The following is a 24138-nucleotide window of genomic DNA, read 5'->3' as shown; positions in this document are numbered from 1 at the left end:
GGGCGCTTGGGTGGCTTAGTCAGTTAAGTTGGCCTTCAGCTCAAGTCCTGATTCCAAGGTCCTGGGATCGAGCCCCGCATCGGGCTTTCTGCTCATTGGGGAGCCTGCTTCTCCCTCCCCCTTTGCCTACTGCTCTGCCTGCCTGTGCTCTCTCTCTCTTTCTGTCAAATAAATAAATAAAATCTTAAAAAAAAAAAGAGGAGTGGTGGGAGGGGACATCCTTGCCTTGTACTTGATCTTAGTGGGAATGTTTTGAGTTACTCTGCATTAACTATGATGTTAGGTTTAAGTTTTTTGTAGAAAGCCTTTATCAGGTTGAGAAATTCCCCTCTGTTACTAGTTTGCTGAGAATTTGTGTGTGTGTGTGTGTGTGTGTGTGTGACAGTTTTTGTAATGAATAGGTGTTGGATTTTTGTCAAATGCTTTTTCTAAATCTATTGATACCATGTGATTTTCCTTTTTTAGTCTGTTGTTTTGATGGATTATATTAATTGATTTTCAAATGTTGAACTAGTCTTGCATACTTTAGATAAATCCCATGTGCTCTTGGTGTATAATTCTTTTTATACTTTTTTGGATTTGATTTGCTAATATTTTAAGAATTTTTGCATCTATGTTCATGAGAGATATTGGTTTGTAGTTCTTCTTTTCTTGTAACATCTTTGTCTAGGTTTTTGTTTTGTTTTGTTTTGTTTTTTAGTTTGAAGTTAATGCTGGCTTCATAGAATGACTTAGGAAGAATTTTCTCTGTTTCTTTCCTCTGAAAGAGATTGTAGAGAATTTGTATGATTTTGTTCTTAAATGTTTTATAGAATTCACCAGTGAACCTCTCTGGGCTTGATGTTCTCTTGCTTGGAAAATTATTAATCATTGATACAGTTTCTTTAACAGGAATAGACCTATTTAGATCATCTATTTCTTCTTTTTTTTTTAAAGATTTTATTTTTATTTATTTGAGAGAGAGAGCACAAGAGGGGGGAGCGGGAGAGGGAGAAGCAGACTCCCTGCTGAGCAGGGAGCCCGATGAGGGACTCGATCCCAGGACTCCAGGATCATGACCTGAGCCGAAGGCAGTCGCTCCACCAACTGAGCCACCCAGGCGCCCAGATCATCTATTTCTTCTTATATGAGTTTTGTCATTCAAGGATTTTTTCTACTACATTTAAGATATCAAATTTATGCAAATGAAGTGATTCATAGTATTCTTTTATTATCCTTTTATTCTTTTTTTAAAAATTTTTATTTATTTGACAGAGAGAGAGACAGCAAGAGAGGGAACACAAGCAGGGGGAGTGGGAGAGGGAGAAGCAGGCTTCCCGCGGAGCAGGGAGCCCAATGCGGGGCTCGATCCCAGGACCCTGGGATCATGACCTGAACTGAAGGTAGACGCTTAACGACTGAGCCACCCAGGTGCCCCCTTTTATTATCCTTTTAATTTCCATGGGATCTGTAGTGATGTCCCTTCTTTTATTTCTGATAGTAATTTGTGTCCTCTCTTTTTCTTAGTTAGGCTGGCTAGAGGGTTATCAATTTTGAACTCTATACTTTTAAATATGTGAGCATGAAGTAAATAATAGGACTAATTTGATGACTAGAAAGCATCCAGTTGAATAAGCAGGTAATAGGTTGATCTCACATTGAAGGTGATCTGTGGTTGGGTAAAGGGCTATGCTGCATTTGAAATTGTGGGTCTCATAGTGCCAGCTTAAAAAAATAAACAACCTCTCTTCAGGGGTGCTTCTTAGATGCCCCTATTCTATGTTATTACAGTTAAAAAAAACAGAAGATTAACTTTCTAGATTAAATATGTATAAGAAGTTTGAGTTTCTTGTGTTAATGACTTCGCTTATTTTCCCTTTTTGGTCATATTCACATAAATACCCATATGCAATAAAAGAAATAAGGAATTATTTTTTACAAGTGATACAAATACTTTATAATCTATGTTACTCTTATTTGGTAAGGTAAAGAATTATATTTCTTTTTTTGCCTAACTATATGCAAACTTTTTCCAAAATGTATTCCTTACGTAAACATTACTTATATAGGATAGCTTCCAATCTCATCCTAGGCAGAAAAAGCAGTTTACCTACATGGTTTCATTTCAGGGTATAAAATCTCTTCTAATTGCTGGCTCATTCCTGAATTCCCACCTGATACATGAGCTCTCAAGTTCAACCTTTGATTAGAATGCACATTTTCCCATGAAGGTGTTGTAGGGGGCACATTCAACATCATCAGAGCATAGGAAGGGTAGCCTGAGAGGTCTAAAGATAATTTCACCTCACAATTTTGTCTATAGTCAACCTTGAATTGCATCATTCAGTGTTCCATACTGTGTTTATCTTCTTCCCGATCATCACCTCAGTTGATTGTCATTCTTTCTATTTTACTTAGGAACTTAAAGCAGTCAGAGGAGAAATTCTCCATGCCTCCCCACCCCATCTTCCTGCATCTGTGCCTTTATATTTTGCCTTTCCCCTTGAGGTGGACTGTCTATGTCCCTGGGTCAGTTCACACTCTTCCAGTGTGCCAGCAATTCTGTCTTCTTCCTCCAGATCATCAGTTTCCCCCTTACTATTGGATATTCTCTACTGGAGCTGTCATTTCTTACATCCATGAGAGAATCCTCTTTTGACTCACTTGTTGTACCTACAGCTCCTCCCCTAATAGGTTTCCTGCACCTAGTGTTTTTCATTCTGTTCCTGGAGTTTTCTTTGGAACCTACTCCAGGAAGAACTTTGCCCTAAGTCCCCACCAAAACTTTTATTGTCAAAGTCACCTATCCTCTCATGTTGCTTATTCCCTCCTTCATGGAAGCCTTTCTTACTTGGCTTCAGGATACCGTTCTCACCTGGTTTTGCCCCTGGGACTTGTATCTTCCTTTGCCCACATCTTTGCATTTCCCAGACTAAACACTGTGTGCCTCAGGGCTTGGTCCCTAGAGGTATTCTCTTCGCCTAGCTCTCTCTGCCTCACTCTGACATCTATACTCACTCTCTCCATGAACTCATCTCATGCTTTAAATACCATCCATATATGAATGCCTTCCAAGTTTTCTTTCTCTGCTTTGTCCTCTCCCCTGAGCTCTAGACATGTATATTTATGTATATATTTCCCCTTAGATGCCTATAAGCTTCTCAAAATTAACATGTCTAAAACTAAGCTCCTGCTCTCTGAAGCTTCCCCCACCAACAACCTGTTTCACTGCAGCTCTGTTTTTCTGGTTCCTCTGGCCAAAAACTGTAAAGTTCATTCATGCCTCCTTTCCTTCTGTTACATGCCACATTAGATCCATCAACAAATCGTCTTGACTGTGCCTTTTAAAAAATTATACCCAGAAACCTTCATTTTCTCACCCCTTCCCTTGCTGTCACTCCACTGTGAACCACTGTAGCTCAGCCTGGATGGGGACAGTGGCTCCTGCTTATCACCCTTGCCATCTCTTCTCCATACAACAGCAATGGGAGCCTTTAAGCATCTAACTCCGCACCCTACAGTGGCTTTCTGTCTCACCAAGGGTAAAAGCCAAAGTCCTTTCAGGGCCCTGCGTGGTTGACATGCCTCCTCCTGTTCCCCACAGTGGCCTCTTTGATGATCTCACGCCCATCCAGCCACACTGGCTTCTCGCCGTTTCCTGGACACGCCAGGCAGATTCCTGCTTCAGGGCCTTTGACTTGGTGTTCTGTTTGCCTGGAATGTCACCCCCCCAGATATCGGTATGGCTCACCTCCTTGCTCACTTCAGGTTTTTACTCAAATATTTTATAGAGAGTCCTTTCTCTCAAATTGCAACTATTCTGCCACCCCCTCCAAATTTTTTGTCCCCTTCCCTGCACTATTTTTCTCCTTAGCCATTTTCACTATCTAGAATACTTTATATTTTACTTATTTATTATGTCCCCCCCACTGCAATTTAAATTTCATGAAGGCAATATTTATTTATTTATTTATTTATTTATTTATCCGCAGCTCCCGCTTCTTCCATCTCTTTACAGTATAAATCCTGCCTACATTGTAGATTTAATTAAACATTATAGAATGCTTTCACTGTCCCAGCGCTGTATCAGGCACATTTACACATTTAATTTAATTTCCCCACTTTATTTCTGAAATCAACATTGTGATTCCTATTTTACAGATGAGTGGAAAACCAAAGGCTGAGAAAGATGTATAGTGTCTTTACTACAGATAATAATAGATATTGGAATGGGCTTTAAACTCAAGGCCTCTAACTTCACGTTCTGTGCTTTTCTAATATACCACACTAGGGACGAATCCACTTTACAATAACGATTTAACTTTTGAAAGGGAATTTGGAAAGGACTGCCCTTGCCAATCCTTCACCGTCTCAATTCTTACTCCCTACCCTACCCCATCTTCTGTCTTGTCATGCTATTTCTCTGCAGCACAAACTCAGCTGCTATTGAGGACACTTGTAAATTTGGAACAGTCATAAAAGCACAAGTCCTATCTTCCAGCAATGGTATTCAGTGATGGGAGTGGTGAGACAGAATGGGAGGGGAGAATTTAGCAGAAAGGTTTTAAGAATTTCCCTCTCTGATGCTTGAGCTAACTCAGAGGCCACCAAGAAACCGCAGTTAGAGAAGAGCTGAGCCAGAAATGAGTTTGGAGCAAAGTGGCTGAGAATATCTAAGAAGTAAAGTGTGATGTGAGAGGAAACTGTCTTGACTCTAGCCCATGTGGCTCAACAACCAAGCAACTTGGATGACTGTGGTGTTAAGTCACAGAGATACTCTGCTTTCTTTGGCTCTAAATAGTCTCTGTTCTGTAATCTCATCCTGTTTTTCTTTATTGGTGTAACTTTTGATGTAAATAGTTTGTTTCCACATCTATAAAACAAGATAGTGGGGATCAGTGATTCCATTAGGGCACTTTTAGTTATAAAATTATGATTTTTAAAATCCTGCATTACTCTAGTGATTTTGAATCTAGATCTAGTGATAATCAGACCTTTTTTTACTGTGCAAAATTTCCCTTAAAATAATAATTTATATTTTTAACCAAATACAAAGAATTGCTGAAGCACTTTCAGATACAAGTTAAAATGGTTTTTTTTTTTTTAAAGATTTTTTTATTTATTTGAGAGAGAGAATGAGAGAGAGAGCATGAGAGGGGGGAGGGTCAGAGGGAGAAGCAGACTCCCTGCTGAGCAGGGAGCCCGATGCGGGACTCGATCCCGGGACTCCAGGATCATGACCTGAGCCGAAGGCAGTCGCTTAACCAACTGAGCCACCCAGGCGCCCCTTAAAATGGTTTTTAAAAATCAGTTTTATTTCTTATTGAATTATTTCATGTCAGACAGCCTCGTCTTAAAAACGACAACACAGACCACGCTTCCAAAGTAACAGGGGTTGGAAAAACCTCCTGTCCCCTCAGGTAATCGGTGGTGCTTCTTTAACGTAAGTGAAGGATTTCATGGCATGGACATACCTTCTTATCACTTTCCACTGGTTGAAGAGGAGATTTTGAAAACCAAACAGAAATTATAACATTAAATGACCAAATTAGCTTTTTTCTCAAAATGCAGAGCTGCTCTTTTTTTTTTTAGTTTTTTTATTATGTTAATCACCATACATTACATCATTAGTTTTTGATGTAGTGTTCCATGATTCATTGTTTGTGCATAACACCCAGTGCTCCATGCAGAATGTGCCTTTTTTAATACCCATCACCAGGCTAACCCATCCTCCCACCCTATTTTTATTTATTTAAGTAATCTCTGCATCCAACGTGGGGCTTGAATCAGGACCCTGAGATCAAAAGTTGCATGCTCTTCCCACTGAGCCAGCCAGGTGCCCCTTAATACTTTAAAACATACTTAGAAGGGAAATCTGCCCTCCTCCTAAAGGCATGTCTTACTTTCAAAGCAAATGTATTTCTTTTCTATACTGTCTTTCTTGGCTTGAGACTAGTTTAAATTGTTAGTTCTTTTCATTAGGCAGCTTTTTCAGTTTACTTGAAATATTTGCTGGTGTTTTTTCTCAACTTTAAAAAAATACTTTCCCCCTCTTTTTTGTACTTATCTAAATTTCTCTGTGCCTACTGTAACTATTATAAAATGACTAATAATGAATAAAGGAGTTAAGCTCATATCGATTGTAAAAGAATTTACTGTTATTTTTTTGCTTTATTTCTTAAGCTTATTTTCATATTCATATTTGTATCCATTTTTAAATGTTTACTGAGGTTCATCTGTTCACCAGTTTTTTTGCGGAAAAAAGATGTCGTACTATAGTCTTTTCTTGTCTTCATAATTAATAAGCCTTCGACACTTGTGATTATTTAAGTAGCATAAGAAAGACAGTGGTTATCAAACTTAAAATGTTTCTTTTTAAAGAAAGCTAAAACTTCTGCTCTTTAGTCCTGAACAATCAGTGTGTTTCCTGATTGCAGTCAGGAAATACTTTACTTTTGAAGCAATAACGGTTATTCCTGGGAACTTTTATAATTGGCTGCACAGTGATAACGTGGACTTTAACAAGTACAACAGATTTACTGCTGGCTTATTTGAAAAGAAAGAGAACTTCTTAAGTGTGACAAAAGGCTAATTACTGAGGACTGCATCAGTTTGGCATATTTAGTGCTCTTGGAGAACGACTTTTAGCTGGCTTCCTGACCAAAGGTATCATTCCCTAGTGCTTTTTACTATCCAGATTTTTCTCCAGTGTTTGCCTAGACCTTTAAACATCAGTTGTGGTTCTTGTAGAATTTGTTTTTGTAATTTTGTAATCTGATTTTTGACATTTGAATCTAAATTCTTTTTTGAGGTCACTGAAGGTGTAACAACAACATATTGGCTTAAGGTGGCACTGTGCTTTTTCTTAATTTTATGAGACATTTGAAAAAAGCCCTGTACATTTATTGTTTGTTGAATTGACTATTGTGTGTTAATGAAAATGAATAATTTCAATGACTTACACTATTTCTGGTTTAACAGTAGAGTGAATTTTCCATCTCCTTGCTCCTGTATTGACATTGGTGCAAAAATAAACTCACAGAAATTTGGATCTGGATGAGGTCTTATTGACCTTCTATCTAGCCCCCTCTACCACCTTTCACTGGTGAAGAAACTCCAGGATGCAGAATAGCACAAATTCCTGGCAGAGCTGGGGATAGAATACAAACCTCTCAGTCCCTATTTGGTAGAGTCTTTTTCATTTCTGTTGTTTTGTGTTAAAGATTATGTGCTGCTACAGAATAAAAACCTTGCCTTTGGGGTCGCCTGGGTGGCTCAGTCGTTTAAGCATCTGCCTTCGGCTCAGGTCATGATCCCAGGGTCCTGAGATCGAGTCCCACATCAGTCTCCCTGCTCGGCAGGAAGCCTGCTTCTCCCTCTGCCTGCCACTCCTCCTGCTCATGTGTGCTCTCTCTCTCTGACAAATAAATAAATGAATAAATAGATCTTTAAAAACAACAACAAAAAAACACCCTTGCCTTTAGTTGGCATTAAATCCTCATCAGGTTCCATGCAACATAGTCAGATCCTGAGCAATGGTGTTACTCATAGCTCGAGTATGAATAACTAGATTATGTACCTAGAGTGTGTAGTTTGAGGTGCTCCATGGCATCTGGAAACATTCCTGACATGTACATTCACTTCCTGGCTGGGTGAGCACTGAGCAGAGTGAAAAATTATGGCTTTCCATTTTGGGAGGATGCCAGATCTTGAGTTAGCAACAGGAATTTACTAAACCTGTATCAAACCTGCTATTTATACTTGTTTCCTGTCAGTAGTCACTCAGTTTCTTCTGAGAACAGAATACTTTCCCAGCGGTCACATGGAAGAGCTCTAGTAAGAATAAAATCACCACCACTCAGTCTCCACTTAAGAGTTTACAGTATAGGAGCACCTGGGTGGCTGTCCGTTAAGCATCTGCCTTCGGCTCAGGTCATGATCCCAGAATCCTGGGATCGAGCCCCGCATCGGGCTCCTTGCTTGGCGGGAAGCCTGCTTCTCCTTCTCTCTCTCCCTCTGCCTGCTGCTCTCCCTGCTTGTGCTCTCTCTCTGTCAAATAAATAAATAAAATCTTAAAAAAAAGTTTACAGTATAATAGTAGAGCGGGAAAAAGAGATGTTGTAAGATATAATACATATGAAGACTCAAATTCATTCAAAAACATAGAAATGGACATAGAAACAGGTCAGTGAACACTGTCCTAGAGGAAAATGCCATTTTTCCAAAATGTCACATGTGTGTGCAAGTACTGGACCGAGTTTTATTTTTCTTGTGCTGCTACTGATTGGCCCCTCAAATTAAATGCCTCATAGGTTTTCATGTTTCTCTAATAACTCATTTGCCCACTATGGATGTTTTACTGACCTTACTTTATCAGTGTCTCTCCTGGTGTGGCCTCCGAGTGTGTCGGCAGGGGCTGTATAATATTTTGTGTGTGCTTGCCACGTAATGATAAATAGAAACAGATGGAGGTTGTTCGGTCAGTTCTGCAGGGGGAGCCTGTCTGCATCCTGGGTCACTGAGAGCTGTTGATAGTCATGACCTGAGGGAGGGTGTCATGGTGCAGTTAACAGCTCAGATTATTGGAAGATGAAATGACCAACGCAGCTTAGGCAAGATGATAAACTTTGCTTATATAAACTGGGTCATTAACTGAATTACATTTAGGTACTAAGGCTTTGCCTGTGGTCACAGGGAAGTGTCAGTAAGACTGTAGAAATTCAGCCTTAATCAGTTCCTCATATATGAGAGCTCTCAATCTAATAGTAGAGAAAAGGCACAAACGTGGAAGACAGAAGAATTGATACACCTGAGGTTGAATTAACTTTATTTGTAGTCTCAATGGTAGAATATAACTCTAATAATAGTTTACATGTTTGTAACAAGATCAAAATTCTGCAGGTTCAAAAAAAAATCCTACAGATAATCTTTCCTCACTCTACAGAGACACTTTGGAAATTTAGGAACACTTGGGTTGCAAAATTAGATGAGAAGTATTTCATGAAATATGGTTAGTGAGGAAGAAGGCATCGAACTATCTTAGGGTTTTGTCTAACAGCCACTAGAATCATTTTGCCTTTCTTTTTTTAAAGATTTTATTTATTTATTTGACAGAGAGAAAGAGACAGAGATAGAGAACAAGCAGGGGAGGGGCAGGCAGAGGGGGAGGGAGAAGCAGGCTCCCCGTTGAGCAGAGAGCCAGACATGGGGCTCCATCTCAGGACCCTGGGATCAGAACCCAAGCCGAAGGCAGACGCTTAACCGACTGAGCCATCCAGGTGCCTCAGAATCATTTTGCTTTTTGCAGGGCTGCATATGTAGCTCACTCTCCTTAGCTTTGGCCCTTCTCAGATACAAAGGCAAAAAGAAAATGACAAGAGGGCTAAGGTTGCTGGTCATGTGTTAGTAAAAACACCTGACATCTTCCCCGAGACAGGTCAGGTGTTTAGGGTAGTCATTGAAACTATAGCATCTGGACTTCATTCTTTCATGGGAAGTACTTGACCAGCAAGCTGAAATTCTTATGGTTTTGAACTGTGAGTGTTCTGGCAGTATATCCCAAATAATTATGAGAAAGAGAAGTTCCTGTTTGAGCATTGGTGCTAGATTTGAAGATATACCCTATATGTCTAAATGTAAAACAACCCTGAATATAAAATAATCTTCTTTGCCAAAGATAAAAATTGTCCACACTCCCCCCCCAGTTTTTTTTCCCTTTGGCCAACATAAGCATGTACTTTGTACCAGGAATCATTCTAGGTTCTGGGATACAAGGAAAAAACGAAACAAAACAAAACACTCCACAAAAGACAGAAATCACTGCCTTCCTAGGTCCTACATTCTGGTAAATAAATGATACAGGATGTTAAAAGAGGTAAGTGCTACAGAGAGTTATGAAGTAGGGAAAAAAATCCAGGGAATGCTGGCTGTGTGTGTGTGTGTGTGTTTTGGGGTGGGGGGCACGTGCTGCCTCACAAGGTGGCCTTAGAGCATGGATTGAATGGAATGAGGGAGCGAGCCATACAGTGAACTGGGAGAGGAGCATGGAGCGTAGAGCCATTAAGGGAGGAGTGTGGTGGGCATGCTCTGGGAATAGCTAGGAAGCCAGTATGGCGGCAACAGAATGAGAGGGAGTTCAGGAGTAAGGTCATAGGAAATGGCGTTAGGATGAAAAGATGAAAACCTAGGTTGACTAGAGGTTGTATGGAGGACATGTAGCCACAGTGCATATTTAATGTACACATGTCATATGCAGATGGCGTGGGCCCTTAGGGCATTGTAAGGATCTTTTATTCCTAATGAAATGGGCAGCTTGGAGGATTTACAGGTGAGTAACATGACATTTGTTGAAGAAAGATTCTACTTCAGTTTAAAAAGGATCCTTCTGGCTTTTGAGAGTAGACTGAAGGGGGCAAGGGACACCAGTTAAAAGATTAGTGCAGTAAACCAAGTGAGAGATGACGATTTGTATTCTATTGTATGAATGTACCACATTTTATGTTTGCTTTTTTTCATCAGTTTATTGAGATATAATGACATTCAAGGTTGTATTAGGTCAAGGTGTACAATATAATGATACATGTATATGTTGGGAAATAACTGACAAAATCAGTTTAACATCACATAGTTACAGGTTTTTTTTCTTGTGATGAGAGCTTTTAATATCTACTTGCTTAGCAACTTTCAAATACATAATGTAGTAGTATTAATTATAGTCATCCTGCTGTACATGACATCCCCAGAACTTAACCTATAACTAGAAGTTTGTACCTTTTGACCATTCCCAGCACCCCCCCTTACCTCCTTTGCCCCTGGCAACCACCAATCTGTGTTCTCTATCTATGAGTTCAGTTTTTAAAAATTCCACATATGAGATCACGCAGTATTTGTCTTTCTCTTTCTGATTTATTTCAATTAGCACGATGCTCTTGAGGTCCATTCATGTTGTTGCAAATGGCAGGTTTCCTTTTTTGTGGCTAAATAATATTTCATTGTACACTTATATTTATATCTGTATATTATATTATTTTAATCTATTCATTGCGGAGGGACACTGAGGTTGTCTCCATGTCTTGGCTATTGTTAACAGTGTTGCAGTGAGATAGTAATTTTGTTTTTTTTTTTTTGGATATATACCCAGAAGTGGAATTGCTGGATCATATGATAGTTCTATTTTTAATATCTTTTTTTTTAAAGATTTATTTATTTATTTATTTGAGAGAGAGAGAGACAGAGAGAGCACAAGCAGGGGTAGAGGCAGAAGGAGAGGGAGAAGCAGACTCCCCAGCTGAGCTGGGAGCCCAATGTGGGGCTCGATCCCAGGACCTGAAGATCACAACCTGAGCTGAAGGCAGATGCTTAACGACTGAGCCACCCATATCTTGAGGAAATGCCATACTATTTCCCATACTAACTGCACCAGTTTATGTTACCACTGACACAACATGGGGATTCCCTTTTTTCCTTACATCTTTGCCAGTATTTACCTCTGGTCTTTTTTGATGATAACTATCTAGTAAGATGATATATCTCATTGTGGTTTTGATTTGCATTTCTCTGGTGGTTAGTGAGTATTCACTTGTTGATGCACATTTGGGTTGGTTATTTTGGGTATTGTGACTCAAGCTTCTATGAATATTTGTGGACTAGCTTTTGTGTGGGTATGTGTTTTCAGGGCTGTTAGCAAATCTCTACGGGTGGAATTACTGGGTCATGAGATAGGTCTATGCTTACCTCCTGAGAAACTCCCAAAAGATTTTCTAAGGTGGTTTTGCCATTTCACATCTCTGCATACAATGTACAAGAGTTCCGGTTGCTCCACATCCCAGCGAGACTTTTCTCTTTTTGATGTTAGCCATTCTAATAGGTGTGTAATGGTATCTTACTATGGTTTTCATTTGCATTTTTTCTGAAGGCTAATGCAGATGAGGAGTGTCTGGACCTTAATCTCTTTACCCAGAAATCTTTTTATCCTCATTGTTGGAACTTTGGTTCCTTTCAGCTGAGACTTATAATAACTTTTATTTTTTGCATTTATTTTTTCAGTCCTGGTTGATGTGTGTTAGTGTATACTTTTTTTAATCTTTATTTTTTTAAGACCTCTGACCCCTTATAATAACTTTTCAAAGTACTGAAAGGATATATTATGATTTATTAAAGGTTGGCAGTGGCCTATTTAGTCTCACAGTTTTGTTTTTGGGAAACCTGTGCATTTAAAATGGGAAAGTATAATGCTGATATTAAATTTCTATCTGACCTTTAAGTCATTGATGTCCGACAGTGTAACTTAAGTGTATGCTTTATCCTATATGGGGTGTGACTATTACTTTCTATATGTTATCATTTAGGATGAGAATGCATTCCGTGTCTAAGTAAAGAACCCTACATCAAAAACTAATGATGTATTGTATGGTGACTAACATAACATAACAAAATAAAATAAGATAAAAATAAATTCTCTAAATATTCAACTGAAATGCGGATTTTTCAATTGTTTTCCAGGTTCCGGATGTGATCAGCAGCATAAGGCAGTTATCCAAAGCTGCCATGAAAGAGGATGCCAAAGCCGGCAAAGACAACGAGGATGCCTTTTACAACTCTCAGAAGTTCGAAGTCCTGTACTGCGGGAAGGTGACGGTGACCCACAAGAAGGCCCCGTCGAGCCTCATCGACGACTGCATTGAGAAGTTCAGCCTGCACGAGCAGCAGCGCCTGAGGATCCAGGGCGAGCAGCGCGGCGCGGACGCGGGCGACGACCCGGTGGTCTTCGAGGCCGCGGCGCCCGGCCCAGCCGCCGACATCCTGTCCGAGGAAGGGGACGGCGTCCCCAACACCCAGCCTGCCTTACCGGCCGTGGCCAGCCAGCCGGGGCTGCCCAGCTCTCGAGCTGGCTTCCCGGAGCGGATTCTGGAAGATTCTGGCTTTGATGAACAACAGGAGTTCCGGTCTCGGTGCAGGAGTGTCACCGGAGTCTTGCAAAGGAAAGTTCACGAGAACAGCCAAAAACCACTGCCGCGAAGGAGGCACGCCAGTGCGCCGAGTCACGTACAGCCGTCGGATTCGGAGAAGAACAGGACGATGCTGTTCCAGGTGCGGCCGGGCGGGGTGCTGGCTGGGGGCCTCAGCACGCTGGGCTCGCTAGCCAGCCAGGGCCACCGGCCGCACTCCGCACTGCTCCAGCTTTCATTCCTCCCCCCGACCCCACCCCTGGCAAGCAGGGAAGGCAGGTGGAGAGCAGAGCAAAGGAAAGTACAGAAGTAGAAAAGGGCCCAGAGGCAGACACGGAATGTGGATTTTAGGAAGTGAGGGAACAGGGCAGGGAGAGATGGAGAATGAAGCGATTAAATAGATTGACCCTTCATGTCACCAGCACTTATTTGCCTTAGGTTGATTCTTAAATAGATGTTGTGTCTTGCAGAGGATTTAAAGATGGGAATAATCTGGGAAAGTGTGATAGGCATGGAGGAGAAAGAGAAAGTTTTCTTTAGAGAAGGAAAAGTCTGGAGACTCCTAGGTGTATTTTCAGATGATGTTACCCAAAAAAGAAAGTTAAAAAAACACCATGGGCCGGACAACTTACTGGATCTGTTGCTAAAATAACGGGGTGCAAGCTGTATTATAGGTGTAAGAGATGTAACTTTTTTTTAAATAATTTTATTTTATGTTATGTTAGTCACCATACATTACATCATTAGTTTTTGATGTAGTGTTCCTGATTCATTGTTTGCGTATAACACCCAGTGCTCCATGCAATACGTGCCCTCCTTAATACCCAGAAAAGATGCATCTTAATTAAAAACTAGTTTTTGAGTTTGTACAGGATATAGAAAATGGCAAGTTCCACCTAAAAGAACTTAAGTTAAAACAATGCCCTGGAGAGGTTCTCTAAGTCCTCAGCTTCTAAGATCTGAGTTTGCTTGGGAAAAAAAAAAACTGAGCGACTGTCCTTTTATCCTGTGGTAAAGAACCCTTGAGTAGGAAATTCCACAGCCTACCTTGATAAATAGTCCCAGTGTGTAATACTTGCTTATCAGAAGTTCGTGGGTTCTTTTGTTTTGTCCTGTTTTGTTTTTGATAACTCTAGGCATGTAATGAAAGTTATCCATAGTCTTTTCTTGGGTGATACGTTGACTGAGCTTCCTCTCTTTTTGAGGCTCTCAGATGTATTCATTTTCTTAGCTAGCCACTGTAATTGATGTTAATTTCCCTGGCTGTGGATTTTCAAAAAGTTTAACTAATCTGCTCAACTGCAAATACTATCTTTTTGTTGACCATTTGGGAGGAAGTATGATTATAAATTATGGTTAAATAATTGGTGTTTTTAGAAATCATGAAGGGAGGAAGGGTTGCATGTTTTTAAAAAGATTATCATTTTTAATGAACAGAATGGTTTCTTGTATCTTGTAAATTAAGATCAACTTAATTTTCATGGTTTTTAGACAAAAGGAGGAACTGTGTTGAGGTAGCTGATATTTGGAGTTGAATATACTGGTTGGATTGGATGTTGAAGCACATCAGATGTTGAAGAATATGTATAGCAATTGAATCTATATTACTAGTTGGATATGTAATTATAAAGTAAGGTGTCAGATCCTTAACTGGAATGTTTTTATTTTTAAGGTTGGGCGGTTTGAGATTAACCTTATCAGTCCAGACACCAAATCAGTTGTGCTTGAAAAGAATTTTAAAGATATCTCTTCTTGTTCTCAGGTACGTATTAAAGTACGTCATATGTTTGACGAAACCAACTTAATCTTGTTTTGAAATTAACCACAAAATAACTTCAAATTTTACTATTTTTTTTCATTTTCATTTTTTTTGAGTGGGTTTGTCTTAAATAAGAGTGCTTCTAGAGGTGCTTGTATCTCTACTAGTAACAAAATCCTGTCCAGGTCCCTCAATATCGTAATAGTTGGTCCTCATTTTTATCACCCTTTCTCCTCGTAATGTCACTTCATCAAATTTCGTCCTCTGGTGGAATTTTTGTGGTGGTGAGTTCTTTTGAAAATACCTTCACAGTTAGTGTTCCTCAGTCTTGGGCAGTGGGACTTGTGGGTATCACTGAGTCATGTTTGCTCTTTATGCCGCAGTAGGTAGTAAAAGGAGAACTAGCACTTTCCACTTCTTTGAATGTAAATGTTAAAGTTTGAGAAGAAAGTATTGGTATATTTTTGTTCTTTGGTTTAGTTTTAATTCACACATTGTGTATTTGAATGTTTTGAAATTATTGATACAGCTAAACGTGTACAAGGTCATAGTAGATATAAACCAGGGTCCTAAATACTACAGTAATAATTCAGAATATCTATCCCAAAGTTAGAGCCACCTAAGTGTATTGTAAACATAGAAAGAATTTTTGAAGATGTTGGAATAGAGAGAGTATCTAAATCTAAATATGGTAAAGTTAAGAATGCAAGGATGCCTCTGTGGAAGTCTCTGGAATAGGGAAGGATTAACTTCTTTCCTAGCAGAGTGACTTAGAGGCACCTTTAGGGACCCAGATCTTGCCAAGGTCCTCTTCTGTATATTAATGTTGAAAAACCAAGACTATCTATTTTTAAATTTCAGAGTTAGCGTTGCCCTAGGTATAATATTCAGACGTTCTGCCTTTCAGAAATGATGAGCTTTTGTACCTCTTGTTAATTATTAACCTTAGCCTCAGCTAATGCCTTTCCACTTCTGATATTTTAATACTTGTTCTATTAATGGTGACATAAAATTATGTCATGAATATAAAAGCTTTCTACTGTAATAACTGAGAGAGAGAGGCAGCATCTGGTTATAGGAATGATAAATGGCAATTTTCTAAATTCCTATTTAAAGGACCAAAAATTGGGTAGAAAGATTTTATCACTTGAACTGAAAAAGTAGTTATTAAGTCTTCTTGTAATTATCTGTTTACTGGCCAGTCCCTGCAAGATCATAAGCTTTGTGAAGGCAGGCATCAGATTTTGTGGTGTCTCATTCTGTAGGGCATCAGAATAAAAATGTTAAGATAGAGCTTAATACTTAGGTGTTCAGTAAATGTTGAATGAACATTTCTATGTGTGGGACCTTGTGCCAAGTACAGAGGAGAAAGTGATGTGCAAACCAGTGTAGTTCCTGCCCCCCAAAACACAAAGAGTCATTCTAAGAAGTTGTGTCCTTCACCCACACATTCCTCCAACCTCCCAGTAAGGAAACAGCAATGCTCACTGAACATCCAAAGGAAAAAAAATGGGGAACAAAAAAAAGAAAAAAAGAACCAACCAATCCAAATATATAAAACTGGCAGTTCAATCATGATTTTTGCTTTTTTCCCTCTTTTTTTTTAAAGCAATGATGCAGAGAAAGGGGAACCCTCTTGCACTGTTGGTGGAAATGCAAATTGGTGCAGCCAGTCTGGAAAACAGTATGGAGGTTCCACAAAAAGTTCAAAATAGAACTACCCTATGACCCAGCAATTGTGCTACTAGGTATTTACCCAAAGGATACAAAAATACTAATTCGAAGGGCACATGCATCCCAATGTTTATAGCAGCATTATCAACAATAGCCAAACTATGGAAAGAACAAATATCCATCAACTGATGAATGAATAAACACACACACACACACACACACACACACACACAGGAATATTACTCAGCCATCAAAAAGAATGAAATCTTGCCATTTGCAATGACGTGGATAGAGCTAAAGTGTAATATGCTCAGTGAAGTAAGTCAATCAGAGAAAGACAAATACCGTATGCTTTCACTCATGTGGAATTTAAGAAACAAAACAGATGAACATTGGGGAAGGGTGAAAAAAAAAGAGACAGGGAAACAAACCAGAAAAGATTCTTAACTATAGAAAACAAACTGAGGGTTGCTGGACGGTGGGTGGGTTGGGGGATGACCTACATGGGTGATGGGGATTAAGGAGGGCATTTGTTGTGATGAGCACTGGGTGTTGTATGTAAGTGATGAATCACTGAATTCTACACCTGAAACCAATTTTACCATATGTGTTAACTAACTAGGATTTAAATAAAAACTTGAAATAAAAAAAAAAAAGCTTTGTATCCTAACCTTCTGGTTCAGAAAAAGAATTAAACATTTGTGGAGAGGCCTTTGATCAGAATAATTGTCAAGTTAACCTCTGCTCCTCAGTGGCCCTGCTCTTACTACTTCTTTCCACAGAATTGAACTGATATAATGTGGCCACATTTGGCAACAGGCCTACTTTTTAACACATGCACACCAACAGGCATTTCTTTATGCAAAATCTATAGGACTGTGTCCCTGGCAAGCATGAGGAGTAAGGGAGTGGTTTTCTTTCCTGGAAACATTGCCACTGCTTGAGGACTCCCTGACCTAATGAGGTCCTATGAACTTTTCCCATTTAGTACTCAGCCAGTAAAAGATACTTTGTTATCACTAAGGAGTTATACCAGATGGAGCTTTCTTTCAGCTCATGAATGGTCACATCACCCCTCCTTACTGACTTTTTACTTTTGGTTAGAAGTGATTTCCTTTATTCATATCCGTTGGATCGACTGAGTATATTACAAGAATACTGGCTACCATTTATCAAAGTTATGTGCCAGTAACTATAATAGGTAATTCTTAGTTGTTGATTTCAAAAATTGCTGCTATAGTTGCCATTACTACTATTTTCTAAGGAGAAATGGAGCCTCAGAGATCATTACTAGAAACCCAGCACAATGTCTCAGACCTTGTAGATGGCTTGAACTAAGAATGAAGCACAGATCTGTCTGACTCCAAAGCCCATTTTCTTTTCACTGGGGTTTAGGTGATTGCAGGACAACTTTAAATTTTTTGTCTACCTGGCTTTTTAAAGTATTGTGCTTGCTATTAAAATACAAGGTGCTGTCTACTAATTGGTATGTATGTATTCAGCCTGGCTGAAGTTCACAGATGATTCAGAATTTTTTATTAAGTATAGCTGAGGTTATTTAGCCTGCATTCAGGAAGTACAGTGATTTGTAAATTTGGATAATTGACATCTGCAGTAATTTTTTTAATGTATTAGTTTTCTAACAGTTGTGGTTCCTTAAATGTCTATATATAGACAGATACTCTAGTATGTTGAATGCATGCTTTAGGGAATTGCATGCCATTTAATTAGAGCATCATTAGTTGTAGTTTTTCTGATTCTTAACTTCATATAGACAAGAGCAGGGTTTATGATAACCCATCAGACTGCTTGTTCCAAGAAGACTAATAAATTGAAAAGTCCATTACTTGCAAACACTAAGTAGCCATTTTATTACAAGAGACAATGAATCGTGCCATCATATTTTTCTTCCTGTGGCCCAGGGTCACAGTGTGCAGGAAACAAACAATCTGAGTTGCTGTTTCCCTTTATTTTATGTGTCAGAAGACCACCACATAAGTTTGCTATGACATTATGTCCCCCTATCACCGGGCTGAGAAGGAGAAATTCATGGAAACGTGAAAGCGTCGGACTGATGCCGATTTCCATAGTGTTGAATAAAAGGACATATTGCAGTAAACACTGTACTTCCTTCCCCTTGCAGGGTATCAAGCATGTAGATCATTTTGGCTTCATCTGTCGGGAGTCAGCAGAGCCTGGGATGAGCCAGTACATCTGCTGTGTGTTCCAGTGTGCCAGTGAGTCCCTGGTAAGTGGCGCGACTGTCTGCGGGCTCCAGTGAGCCAGTGAGTCCCTGGTAAGTGGCGCGACTGTCTGTGGGCTCCTGCCCGCGCCTCCGGCTGAGCCGCACAGAACTGCCACCAGTGGAAAAAGAAGAAGGCATCCAGAAACAAGTTCCTGCTCTCTAAAGCAGCAGTAGGAAAACATAAACAAATTGTCATGGCGATTTTTAAGCCTAGAGACTTTCTTGAGTCTAACGAATCTGGTCGTGGTATCAGGGCTATTTTTAAAAGGTAGGAAACAACTAATAAGAGTAGAAGGGCTGTTATTTTTTCCATTGCTCATGTAAGCTGATACGGAAGACCACTGATCTCTTACTCTCTGAGTTATTATAACATCTCAGAGGAGGTAATGCTTCCATCAGCAAGGCAGATGGATTTTGTTTTCTTTCTTTATTTCATTAGCCACTGTTCTCATTTTAAAAACACTTTATTTTTTAATGGTCTTATTTTATTTATTTATTTTTTTAAGATTTTATTTATTTATTTGAGACAGAGAGAATGAGAGACAGCATGAGAGGGAGGAGGGTCAGAGGGAGAAGCAGACTCCCTGCTGAGCAGGGAGCCCGATGCGGGACTCGATCCCGGGACTCCAGGATCATGACCTGAGCCGAAGGCAGTCACTTAACCAACTGAGCCACCCAGGCGCCCTAATGGTCTTATTTTAGCCTTCATTTTCTTTCTTTGGAATTTGAAAGTCCCATTCTTCTTTCTGGCACCCTCCCCTCACTCCTTCCTCCTGTCCCTTTATGGCAGCAGCTGGAGTTGAAGAAATATTTAAGGCAGACTTAGAAATGCATGTGAGTGACTAAACATAGTTTGATATTTTTCCCTAAAATTTTTTACTTCTTCCACTTGTATTATCCTAACCATTTTAACACAAACCCTTAGCTCTGTCACCATACTTTGAAGAAAAATATTTCCTTGGGCATATAATCCTCCTGCAAACTTTTCTCCTGGGGAAACACACACCACTTAGATATAGACAACAAGCCAGGCAGCATTCTTCTCATTTCTTTGGTGCCTGTTGCCATCATTTCTGCTCAACTCTGACCTTCCATATTCCCCGTGTGGAAGGGATATGGAAGTGTAGGAATAAGGAAAAAGGAGTGAATTGGTACCAAGGCACTTTCTGACTGGGGCCCTCTGGGTCTCAACCTGTTTTCTCTGGGGAATATAGCACTCCCATCACTAACAGTTTCTTTCTTTCTTTTTTAAGATTTTATTTATTTATTTGACAGAGAGAGACACAGCAAGAGAGGGAACACAAGCAGGGGGAGCGGGAGAGGGAGAAGCAGGCTTCCCACTGAGCAGGGAGCCCGATGTGGGGCTCGATCCCAGGACCCTGAGATCATGACCTGAGCTGAAGGCAGACACTTAATGACTGAGCCACCCAGGCGCCCCCATCACGAACAGTTTCTTACTCAAGAGAGTTCCATTTGTCTTTCGTTCTCATGCTAGATAATTAACGATACCTAGGAAAAATCCACATGTTGAGATCCAGGTGACCATGGTGTTGTAGTTTTAGTTCAGGACTCGAGATAAAAATTTGAGAGTTGCTGTTATGTAAATGATAGTTGAAGACATGAGAGCAGATGAGCACAGGCAGGGAGAGAGAGAAAGCCAAAGAGAAGCAGTGACCCAGAACTGGAAAGTGCCAACCAAATAAGACGTAGATAGAAAATACCATCAGGAGAACCCGCTGTCCTGCTGCCCGCTCACCCCTCACTCCCTCCTTCCTTCGTCCATCTTCTTCGCTAAGGCTGATTCTTCCACTTTCTGGATCCCTTTCCAAAACCTGTCCTATATTCCACATTTTATTTTGGCATCTCCATTTACCCAGCGTCCCAGTTTAGAAATCATAACACATTCTCCTTCACCTTCTTTTTTTTTTTTTTTTTTTAAGATTTTATTTATTTATTTGACAGAGAGAGACACAGAGAGAGAGGGAACACAAGCAGGGGGAGTGGGAGAGGAAGAAGCAGGCTTCCCGCTGAGCAGAGAGCCTGATGCGGGGCTCGATCCCAGGACCCTGGGATCATGACCTGAGCTGAAGGCAGATGCTTAATGACTGAGCCACCCAGGCACCCCTCTCCTTCACCTTCTATATGCATGTGTTCACCAAATCCTGCTAACAAAAAGATAGGAAGGTTTCTTATCCATTTCTCCTCCTTTCCCTCTCTACTTGATTCTGGGCATTCATCTTCCCTGCTTAGACTATCACACAAATGTCCTAACTAGTCTCCCTGCCACTAGCTTAATCTGTCATCTGTCCACTTTCCACATCATGCTCTAGCTTTATTTCTCACAAAATTTCCAGGAACCAGTTTATGCCTCCTTGTTAAGTGACAAAGTCTAGATTGTGTGGCATGGCAGAAGGACCTTCCTCCTTCTCTGGTCCGCCCCCCAGGATACCTCTCTTTTTCATGACTGTGTCCTCACATGGTCTGTCCCATCTCCTCGGCTGGTCTCTAGGCCAGACAGCAGAGGCTGGTGTGACGATTGGTGTGGTGTAGCTTTCCTTTGATCCGCTACTGAAGCAGCACATGGTTCATGTGCAGGACACATGGGATCAAGGATTGAAGGGAGTGGCTGGGGCTGAAGCTCTGAGATCACTGTTGGTTGCACAGAGTGAGGAGTCTGCTGTGTCAGAGGAGGCCAGAGCCAGGGCTCCCACGTTTAGATAGTCAGGCAGAGAAGGTGGCCATGTGGGTCTCAAGGTCTGCCCTGCTGCTAAACAAGGAGATTATGCTGTGTTTTCCTTACCTATTTTTCACATTCTCTTTTCTACTGCTTCATGGGATATGAGGCAGGCCTGGCCTTGCTTTCCTGTGACTTGAATACCCTTCTTTTCTACTTTGTATTTGTACACATTCTAGTGAAGTCTTTTGGGATGACTTTTTTTTTTTTTTTTTGGCAGGAATGACTTTTTTTTAGTTGCTTTGTTGTCAGTGCTCTTGCCATATATTGTTTATAGGTCTCTAACAGTTCCTATTAATCCCCACTCTTGCTTGTTTACATAGCTTTCTAGTTCACTAGGTTGTGAATCCCACAAGGTCAGGACCATTCTTATTCTTGTCGTATCCCCCAGTGTTTCTAGAGTAGCAGGTGCTTGTTAAGTGTATTTTGAGTGAGTGAGTGCGTTACTCTTAACTTCAGGCAGTCATTGTCTAGGTGCTGATGAATCTGATTACTGTATAGCCTGCATTAAGAGGAAGACTAAATAAAACCTTCATTTTCTCAACCTCATTTACAGGCTTTGTTTTGTTTGTAGTTTTTAGTATTTATTTATTTTTTTAACCTCATACATGCAGAATGAGTTTTTGAAACAGGGAGTCAGAGTTGAAGGTCTGGGAACGTGCTGTATTTTCCACCTTAAGAAGCTCTGTGACTAAGGCAACAGACCAGTGTGGCTGAGAATGTCTTCCTTTTACATGGAAACTGTATCAGAATCTCCGTTTTGGCACTGTTATTTAAGAAGGGCAGGCTTTTGCTAGAATCTTTTAAAACTTGTTGATTCTAGTTTTATCAGTACGCATCTTAACTGAATAGTGGGGCATCAGAAGTGCAAGCTAGAAGAAAAATTAAATGAGATTTCCTGTATAAAAGAGTATGGTTGAAGCAGCTGACATATAGAACCGAACAAAACAGTTAATTAAATATGACAGGTCTAAGCAGTGTTATGATTGATGTGGCTTGCCAGTTGTGTAAGACAGAGTATTGCAAAACCGCACATGCTGACTTAGCCTCTCTGCGCAAAAAGAATACACAGTAGCATTTTCTTTTCCGTCTTTGTGACAATTGCGGTGAATTGATCTTTGTGACAATTGCGGTGAATTGATAAACAGTATAGTGTTTTCATGGGTCCTGGAGAATTACACTCCAAGTTTAGATGCTCAGTATGCCTTCCTTCCTTCCTTTGTAAAATATTTGTCGGCAGTTGGCTTCATCTGGTTTAACCAACCCTTGAGATTTGTGGAAAACACCATTTTTGCATTCTTCAAAATTGGTTCAAAAGGTGTGGGGAAAAAATGGAAGTTGCTGCTGATAGACAAAGAAAAAGTAAAACCCCACAGATGCAGACAACAGTATCCAGGAAAAGTAGGAAAAGAGAAAAAAGAAGATGACTCAGGCTCCCAAGATGCAGCATTTGTATAGGGTTTAATAGTTCACATTTTTCCAGAGAATTAAACTAGGTAATCCTGGGAAGTCCTTGACACATTCTGTGATTCTTAGGCTTATTCTTATATGCCATAAAATACCTAAGTTTGGTGCATAAATGTTTATGAGCATTATCTTCATTATGGATTTTTACGTTAATATCATAAGTTGGCTTTCTTTGTTCCATCTCATACTTTTCACTGCAAATTTAATTTTGCCTGATGGTAATGCAAAGAATACTCTCCTTCTGTTTGCATATGATTGATTTATCTTTGTGCATTCCTTTACTTTGAGCCTTTTAACATGACCTATGTTTTTTGTTGCTGTTGTATCTAGAATAAAAAAGTTATTCATACCGCACTAATTTGAACTTTTAGTTGCTCTGATCCCATGATAGAATTTATAGGCCATCTAAAAAAAGTGATGTATCTAAAAAAGCAAAACATTTAAAATTTTAGAAGTCAAAGATTTTAGTAATATTTGTGGCTGGAAGAAATTGGTGGCCACATATTAGACGCCATTGAAATGGCCTCTTGTTTCATCTAGAAATAGAGAAGAAAACATGAAAGTTCAGTATTTTCATTGGAGGTCTTTTACAAGGTAGTATTACTAAGTAACAAATAATAAATCCATGTGAAAGCTAAGCAGATAACTCATCCTTTCAGTGCCTTTAACAAATGAGAAACAAGAAAGTAGAAACAAACGTATGCATAGTAATTGAAATTATTTTTGAATACATACGTAACAAGGCAAATGAAATAAAACTGCAAAGGCATTAAGCATGTAGTGCTTTTATTTTCAAGAATAAGAAATCTTTATTTTTTAATTATAGTTAAAAGAACAGACTTTATGAATAACCCACTTTTATTTATGGAACAATGTGAAATTATTCATAACCCTTTTAAAAACTTGGTAACATTGTAAAACATAAATGAATAATGACTGGCTGCTTACTGTTTGATCTCTCCTTTTAGTAGTAATATTAGAAGAATAAAATTTCTTTTCATTTCAGGATCTTCATACACTCACATGCAGAAGTAGATTAAATCCTTTAAATAATAGCTTATTCTTAAACCAGGCTGAAGGGGGAGGGAAAAGAGAGACTTTAAAAAAGGTGGTTTTCAATATCAAAGCTAGCTCGGGTGAGGCCCTTGGTACTCCACAGCTCCCCGTGGAGGTTTGAGCCTTTGATCTCAGTTCTACAGCATGGGAAAGCCACAACTTACATTGATGATTGCGTCACAGAGACATGGCCTGAAGTCGGATTAGCAGTGCGTGAGAGTGAGCTGATAGTTGACCCCAGAGAAGCAAGCAGGAGACTAGACTGCTAGATTCACAC

At 39.8% G+C, this 24138-nt stretch overlaps 1 protein-coding gene across 5 annotated transcripts in view; it reads left to right on the top strand.

Moving 5' to 3' along the window:
- TBC1D4 (TBC1 domain family member 4) overlaps positions 1–24138 on the top strand; it is a 168795-nt gene that overhangs the window by 87667 nt on the left and 56990 nt on the right. For 3 of the 5 annotated variants that reach the window (XM_081815037.1, XM_006733610.3, XM_006733614.3), the window contains exons 2-4: positions 12481–13068; positions 14599–14688; positions 18503–18607. In XM_081815037.1, the coding sequence (XP_081671163.1) occupies positions 12481–13068; positions 14599–14688; positions 18503–18607 (783 nt within the window). Of the gene's footprint in view, positions 1–6430; positions 6646–12480; positions 13069–14598; positions 14689–18502; positions 18656–24138 lie in introns of those variants that run through there. The other 2 variants (XM_081815039.1, XM_081815040.1) reach the window with 2 other exon arrangements.

The sequence above is a fragment of the Leptonychotes weddellii genome, chromosome 3 (genome assembly GCF_054177405.1).
Source record: "Leptonychotes weddellii isolate Sample4059 chromosome 3, ASM5417740v2, whole genome shotgun sequence".
NCBI lineage: Eukaryota > Metazoa > Chordata > Mammalia > Carnivora > Phocidae > Leptonychotes > Leptonychotes weddellii.
The sequence above is the reverse complement of the archived record's forward strand: the minus strand, read 5'-3'. Positions and strand labels throughout refer to the sequence as shown.